Here is an 8115-nt window from a genome sequence, read left to right as displayed (position 1 = left end):
TTATTTTTCAAATCAGGTTTCCAAGAAGCAAGCCTGTTCAGTTTGAAGTCTGTAACTCAGATAAATTTGTATAAAGTACAAAGCAATTTTAAGTTGTCCTTGTTTTGCAGGACTACTTCACTTGGTGCACTGTAAAGGGGGGAAAAAACATGGGGACAACAAGTGGGGGTGTCTAAAGTTAGTTAATAATATACAAGAATAGAGACAAAATTCTACTGGGAGATAATTTGTCCCTGTGGCTAAAAATCTACTTTAAAGCTGGTGATAATCTCTTACTACCCCAGAGTGCCAGGAAGAGGGAGAAGAGCTGGAGCTACTCCCCGGTTTGCTGGGCACAGTACCTTCTGCATTACCCAGCACTTAGGGCAAAAGCTTTAGAAATGGAAAAGATTTTTTTTAAAAAGATAAAACTCCCAGCAGTCTCAAAGGTGATGGGAACCTTTATTTTGATTATTTTCATTGTACTGACATTGTCCTTTTATGCAAACTTAACTGTAAAACACTCTTGAGATACTGCATAGAAAATACACATAGGAAAAACCACATATATACACGTCCATAAAAATAGAATACATCTTGGCAAAATTACTTGTGTACAGTGTATTGACATTATTGAACCAAACTTACATCACCTTTGGAGAAAAGTGTTCCATGTGCGTAAAACCCCAGACCATTTACTGAGCTGGGAGTATGGCAGTGGATATGGGTTTGGGTTAAATAAATGGCTACACCAGAATGGCAGAGTAAAAACAAGTTATAAAATACCTGCTCTATAAAGTAGAATAAGCCATTTTGTTTTTTTCTTCCAAAAAATAGCAACATTTCTACACTTGCATGGAAACCAAAGGTATTCTCCTGTAGATTTGTTAGCTACAAGCAAACTTTAATGTCCTTTGTTTCAGCATTTGCAAACCTTGGGCACAGCGGCATTTGGTGGGTTTGAGCACACAACATAGTACAGCACAGCCCTAATTCTATTGGGTAATTGATAAGGAAAAAATCTAATAGATATAAAATTTAAAACACTTAGCAACCTTTAAAATATGTAGACCACTTGAAATTATGGAATTTCTTCAGTTACTTTCAGTGGAGGCTGCTCCTTGCTTACTGCTTTGACTACAAGGATTTCTCTGCTGGTTTGCAGAACATACTGTGGAAAGTGACTATTCCAGTGTAATAAATAAAGCAAGTGGTTACAGGTCCTCAGAGCCATGGATCTTCCTCTTGAATTGGAACAATGGAACTGGAGAGGCAGCCTCCGGGAAGCAGGGGAGGAGAGAAGAGCAGAGCACCCTTTGAAGAGAAGTGGCTGCCCGTATGGGGCAGGCAGCAGAGTCGGGCTGAAGCAGTAGCAGCTCCTGGCCCTGGGAGCTGCAGGCTGGCAGCAGGGGCCGGCGCTCAGTAGGGGAAGGCGGACACGGCGATGTAGATGATGAAGGTGGTGCGGTACTCGACGCTGCCGTCGGCGCTGTAGGACAGGGCCCGCACGCCCATGCGGTACGTCCGCGGCTCCCGCAGCGCCCGCGTGGTGAACACCACTCCCTTCCAGTTCTCATCCCTCAGGGCAAACGGCACCGCAGTGTCCTCGTCCGCCAGCAGGAAGGTGGTCCTGGGGTGCATGACCTGGTCGTGCGTGTAGGCCACCAGCCGGATCAGATCCTGCCCTGCAGCGATGCCGAAGGGCAGCGACAGCAGCTTGTACTCCAGGGCGTAGGTGCTCGGGTCACACTCCAGGTCGTTGGCCGGGCAGCTTTTGAGACAGAACCTAGGAAGAAGCAGAAGACTTTAGCCCAGGGAGAAGGCAGAGTATCTTAAATACTGGGTTAGGTCTTACAGGAGAAATTCTTGCCCTGTTTACCCTGCTGCAGATTAAAACTTCTCTAGAAGTGCTCATGCATTCTTCATCCACTGTTCCTTTACAGCTGCAGACCAGTTTAACATCCCTTTTTGCCTCAACAGGATCATTTCAAAAAGATGTTTGCTACACTGATATCATTGACATCTGTGAGGTAAGTTTTAGTGACTGTGCTCTTAAACATTATAATGGGAAGATCTAGTTTAAAATGTTCTGGGCAACATTTGAGGTATGTGTCTCTTAGGTCATAAAATAAAGAATTTGGAATGAAGGGCAGAATAAAATTTGCTTTGATATAATCAAAAGTCAAACCATGAAATCTTTGCTAGTGCAGTTTGCCAGTGCTAATGGAGGTCGAAGGACATGACCTCCATGCCAGTGTAGATGTCACTGCAGTTGAGTTTGATCCCAAAAGATGATTTCTGACTATGAAACAAGCTATTTTTCTTTGAGGATAATGAAAGATTAAAATAAAGCAATATTTTTTTTTCACAGAACAGGGAAATAACAAAGTTTAACAGGAACTTAGAATAATTTTCATGACTAAAAGAATGTATCTGATGCTTTGAAGCTGATAGCAAGTCAGGCTATTAGAGAGATTCAGATTAGATGTTAGGAAGGAATCCTTCCCTGGCAGTTGAGGCAGTGGCACAGGTTGCCCAGAGAAATTGTGGCTGCCCCCATCCCTTGGAAGTGTCCAAGGACATGTTGGACAGGGCTTGGAGCACCCTGGGATAGTGGAAGGTGTCCCTGCCCACAGCAGAGGGTGGAACTGGCTGTTCTGTTAAGGTCCCTTCCAACCCAAACCACCCCAGGACACTCTGACTCTGTGATCTCCAATGTCACTGCCTTACTTTCAGCTACTGTGAGTTCTGCTAGTGTCAGGCAAACTTAAATTTTCTTCTTTAACAAGCACAGGTTAAGGAGCTGAGCTTGGGGCAGGTGAGAAGGGGCTGAGAATAGAACATACCCAGAATGTGGCTCTCGCTGGTAGTTGGGTGGACAAGGAGTGTCTATGCACTGGTAGCTTCCTCTCATGTTGAAACACATCTGATTTGATCCACAATTTATGTTCTCTTCAAGACACTCATCAATATCTGGAAGGAAAAACATGCTAGGGATCAACTGCTGTATAAGAATTAAAGGGTGAAAATCAAAGTGGGTAAAGGCTGAGCAGAGCTCAGAATGTGACCTTCCCTTTGACCCTAGAGCTTGGATTTCAATGTGTAATGAGAAAGTCACAGGGGAACTGCAGAGAATTAGAAGTTGCAATTGCCTAGTTTGCTGATATTTTATGAAACAATAAAGTATGGAATATAAAAACTTCTGAAACTTGAGATTTTGAATGCTCTCAGACAGCCAATGCAGAGCAGTGGCTTAGCCATGTGCTGGGCCTGGTTTGTGGGAGGTTTCTTGGCAGACCTCCCCCAGAGCACTGCAGGGATGCTCTCCGTACCTTGGCAGGTTTTGCCGTTGGGCATGAGGCGGTATCCTGCGGGACAGGCACACTGGAAGCTGCCCAGGCTGTTCCTGCACTCGTGCTGACACGTGTCTCTGCTCTCACACTCATCGATGTCTGCGGAGAGAAGCACCAACACCTCAGCACTCCCTGAGCCTGCCATGAACACAGGTACTTTCCCCCATTCATGTACTGCAAGTGTACAGCTAGAGCTGGTGGGAGTTGTCTGGATCTTTTTTCTGATGGAGTTGAACATCTAAGACTAGAGCATCCTCTCTCCTTACCTGTGCCATTCCTTGTAACTCTGCAGGCACTAAAGTCAGCTTTGAGGGGCTTCTCCCCTCGGTGAAAAGCAGCTGTGACAGATCCCAGCTGAGGAGACCAGTCCTGAGACAGAGCTCCGGGAGAAAGGGGGATGTGCCACCTGTGTTCACTGCCAGGGTCATACAAACAGTCCTGCCCCCAAAGCAATTTGAGCTGCCTGATAATCAACCAGGTATCAAGCAACATGCTTAGGGAACACCCACACTCCTTATCTCACCAGAGGAAGCCTCCTTACTGAGGGAGTCTTCCTTACAGTCACTCCCTCCTCAGGCAAATCTGTTTCCCTTTCAAACTGACTTTTAAAATCTGGCATCCCTCATGCCAGAGGGATGAATTAGGCTCAGTAGCTGGGAAGACTGTCACTAAATGCTCTTTTCTTTCTTTTTGTTTTTTAATCTCCCTCTCTAATACAGAATACCAGTACCAAACCACATTATGTAAAGTTTCCAGAACACATTAGCATGATTCAGATACAGATAATTTGTAATTATAATGGCTTTTGAAAGATCTGCTTCATGAAAGAGTTCAGACTTGCAAGGTTAAATCACTGAAAGGAAGGTTTTTACTTCCCCTCTGTCTGACTGACAGGGGTTGCATTAGATCAAAATACAAACAGAAAAGAGAAACACCTGTGACTATAAACATCTGTGCTGTTAGCAAATCCTGATGGTCACCTATTGAAAGGATTTGCTTTAACAAAAGCATAATTTGGGGCTATTTTTCATATTAAACAATAATTTTAAAATTTATGTATTTATTCAATGAAATGAAAGTTTCATTGAATATTAATATTGTTAATATTCATGGCACATTAACTAATTCCAGCTGGAAGCTGGGATGAAGATCCAAATTTAAAACAAACACTTCCTTCTCTCAAGAGCTGTATTCCTGGGTCTCTCAATTAAACTCCTATACCATAACAATCCACATGGATTGACTACTGAAACCTATCTGTAGCTTAAATACAAAGTTTGATGTCTTCTCCATGCTCACTGAATTACATTGCAACCCCTTTTCTAACATAAAATTATTATTGTTATTATTTATTCGATTATTGTTATTAATAATAAAAATATAATAATAATAATAATAATAATAATAATAATAATAATAATAATAATAATAATAATAATAATAATATAAAAGCTTCTCTGCCTGTTGCCCATGTGACAGTGGCTGATGGTCCTGTGGCAGTGCTGGTACTGGCCCCAGTGTGATCAATTCTAAAATGTTTATTCCAAACCTTTCTGACACAGATTACTGCTGCCAATGGGAGTCTACGGAAACACTGGAACTAGGCTGGGACTACAGATGGTTTTTGGAGTGTGAGAAGATTCACCAAGGTGAGCCACCATGACCAGGAGGAAGAGTAACAGAGGGAAATCCTTTGCAAACAGGTAATAAGCAGCACAATTAAAACAAAAGGTTATAAGGCAGGCTTGAGAACATTTTTGCTACAATGTGAGCCAAAACAGCAGAGACCAGAACATGCAGAACCCTCTGAATATTGACCAGGGTAACAGAAAACACAACCCCAACACCACAAACCCTCAGCCCCTGGTATATATCACACAGTAACCTAAGAATAAGGCCCAAAACAGAGTTGCATAGATAGGACTGACATTTACCTACACATCTGGCATTTCTTGCCTCATAGCCTTCAGGACAAGTTTCTCTAAGGTTCCTTCTAGTCCTGGAGAAAGGCATTCTGCTGTTCCTATACTCTGAGAAGGAGCTGTAGAGATTTGAGGAGTGCCTGTAATAGTGCTGCAGTTGCTGGTTGTCTCTCCCAGGGGAGAACTGAGCATAGTTATAGCTACTGTAATAGGCACCCGAATTTGGCACCCTCTCCAATCCGGCGCAAGATTTCCCATCACCCAGTAACTGCTGCCCAGGTAGACAGAAACACTTGAAGCTGCCGGGGGTGTTGGTGCAGTGAAGTGCACAGGGTTTAGGCACTTGTTCACATTCATTAATGTCTGCTCATGTGACATGATCCAGAGCCCCAAACCATGTGGAAAGGAGAGAAAACAAACAAACAACAACATATAACTATACATATATGTACACACAGATACTTATCTCAGTCTCAGGAACAAGCTGAAGACATAAAGGCAAGATTTGGAGGCAGTAGAACATGGAGAACACTAGGCCAAGCAGGCAGGATCCACTGTCCTGGACTGTAAGAGACCTTCATTCTCCCCCAGGCTGATGTGACTGTGCTCACCAGGACAGGAGCCCTGCTGAAGTCTTGTTTCAGCCTCAGCTGCTAAATACTCTCTTAGTAATTGGGTTTTTTTCCTTAAGTGCTCCCAGGTGAGTGGAAGAAGCTGCTGGTCCCTTCTTTAAAAGACAATGCTTAACACAGAGCATCCCAGAGAAGTACAGTGCTAGAAATTCCTTACACCTCACACTAAAGGAAGCACAATTATTGTGCCTCGAGTTGGGGGAATCCTGGAATCATGGAATGCTTTGGGTTGGAGGGAGCTTACAGCTCAGCCAGTCCCCCCCTGCCATGGGCAGGGACACATTCCACCAGCCCAGGTTGCCTCAAGCTCTGCTCAGCCTGGCCTTGGACACTTGCAGGGATGGGGCATCGGGCTCAAGAACGTGCTTCAAGGCTGCAGGGGCAAGAGGTCAGGTACGTTCTAACTTTTGATGCTGTCATTGGTCATGACAGGTTGGAAACTCAAGAGTACATATTAATTCATTTTTGGACAATTAAAAAATAGAATTATTTTTGCTTTCCTAAGAAATGTATCTTTTTAGTTGTTTAAATTAAAGTCCAAAGTTATTTAGATGAGCAGCAAATATCATCCTTAAATCAAAATTGAGTGCCCAGCATATGTGCTGAGTATGGTAAAGGCTTTGAGGGTGCAACATGCCGAGTGCCCTTCCCTCCAAAAAACTCTAAGTGCTCTTAGGACTGCAGGACCTTCTCCCACAGTCTCTCTGACACTACCAGAAAGAAATTTTCTACAGTTTTTATCAAGTTACTTCAGGCTCAGCTGGAACACATACTGTATTTCTTTTCAAGCTTAGTATTTCATCAGAAAAATACAGAAGTTTGTTCATTCCAAACAACTCTGCAATAACCAGAAATAAAAAATCTGATATTAACATACATCACAACATATCAATAATTGACATATATTATAAATATTCTCCTACTAGAAATTAAAGATTATTTTAATGGTGACTCAATAATAGTTTAATTATTCCATAGTAGTGTGCATTCTTTCAATTACTACTGTAAAAATGCCATTAAGCCAGTGTTGTGAGAGTTTCATTTGAATTCCCTGTGAAGACAAGCTTTTGATTACAGATTGTAACTCCCCAAGCCACAAATTCAAGAAAATAGTATTTAAAAATCAATATTGTCAGAAATATAATAGACCATTAGGCTGCATTTTTGTAAAGTGGTTAATATTTGGTATATTTAAGGTTTTTAAACATTTTAGGGGGATATTAATAATTAAATTAATTAAGAGTTGGAAATCCAGAAGTAGTAATTGCAGAGTGTTACAATATTTTCCAGCTGTTATTTGGCAAACACACAACTGAAACTTCACATATTTGTGGAATTATCCTTAGGGTATATTTTTCAGGTATTAACACAAGAATTTCACTTTAAGTATGACAACAACTGATCTGAATTTTAAGTGCATTAATCTCAGTATGTGCTTAAAATGAAAAATTTATTATTCATATACATGTAAAAGAAAACAAACTCAATTATTTCCTTAGCATTCATGTGCTGACTTTTGCATTCTACATCTACCTAAAATAAATTAACACTGATGTCTAGTTCAGCCAGTGTCCTTGGAACAAGTTGTGGATCAGCAATAGAAGCTTTTCATAGAAATTATGAAAGACAACAGGTGAAAATCTGAGCAATTTCTTTTGCAAGAGCAGTCTGTGCAATACAATCAGAACTGACTGCAGGGAATCACCAGCATTGGTTCCAGAACTGCCCCTGTGAGAAGATGCTACTGAGGCATGGGAACCATAATATTTACAAGAACAAGGTAAAATTACTTTGAAATTGAAATAGCTACTTTTTCAGGATTTCTCTAATTTGCAAAATAGTACCTGATTTTATGTTCTAGATAGCCTTGCACGTGTAATCTGCATTATAGCAGCTTTTGGCAAAGCCCTTCCAGGAGAGAAAACAACACAGCTTCCAGAAATGCTGTGATTCAGGTAAATGGGCAGACACAGCTCTGTGGGGGTCACACAGGAGCATCTTATCCCCATCCAACAAACAAAAAAGGGAATTGTGGCACAAAGGGCTTTATCCAGGGTAAAAATAGCACAGGCAGGAGCAAAATTCATTTCTGTTTCAGTCTGAGCCTTTTTCAACTCCTCCCTGTGCTTGCTGTCAACAATGAGAACGAAAACTGGATTTTGTTAACAAAATGAATACTTTAGATGAATCTAAATTTTAAATATATTTTTAGGAACATAAAAGTTCAAA

At 41.6% G+C, this 8115-nt stretch overlaps 1 protein-coding gene across 2 annotated transcripts in view; it reads right to left on the bottom strand.

Moving 5' to 3' along the window:
* Nucleotides 1-422: 422 nt before the first annotated feature.
* Nucleotides 423-8115, bottom strand: part of HMCN1 (hemicentin 1) — a 166013-nt gene continuing 158320 nt past the window's right edge. Inside the window, exons 104-107 of one of the 2 annotated variants that reach the window (XM_021525146.3) lie at nt 5267-5617; nt 3312-3431; nt 2826-2952; nt 423-1765 (exon numbers count right to left, since the gene is read on the bottom strand). In XM_021525146.3, the coding sequence (XP_021380821.2) occupies nt 1399-1765; nt 2826-2952; nt 3312-3431; nt 5267-5617 (965 nt within the window). In that variant the 3' untranslated portion in view covers nt 423-1398. The remainder of the gene's footprint in view (nt 1766-2825; nt 2953-3311; nt 3432-5266; nt 5618-8115) is intronic. The other variant, XM_085586606.1, reaches the window with a different exon arrangement.

The sequence above is a fragment of the Lonchura striata genome, chromosome 8 (assembly GCF_050655825.1).
Source record: "Lonchura striata isolate lonStrDom1 chromosome 8, ASM5065582v1, whole genome shotgun sequence".
NCBI lineage: Eukaryota > Metazoa > Chordata > Aves > Passeriformes > Estrildidae > Lonchura > Lonchura striata.
The sequence above is the reverse complement of the archived record's forward strand: the minus strand, read 5'-3'. Positions and strand labels throughout refer to the sequence as shown.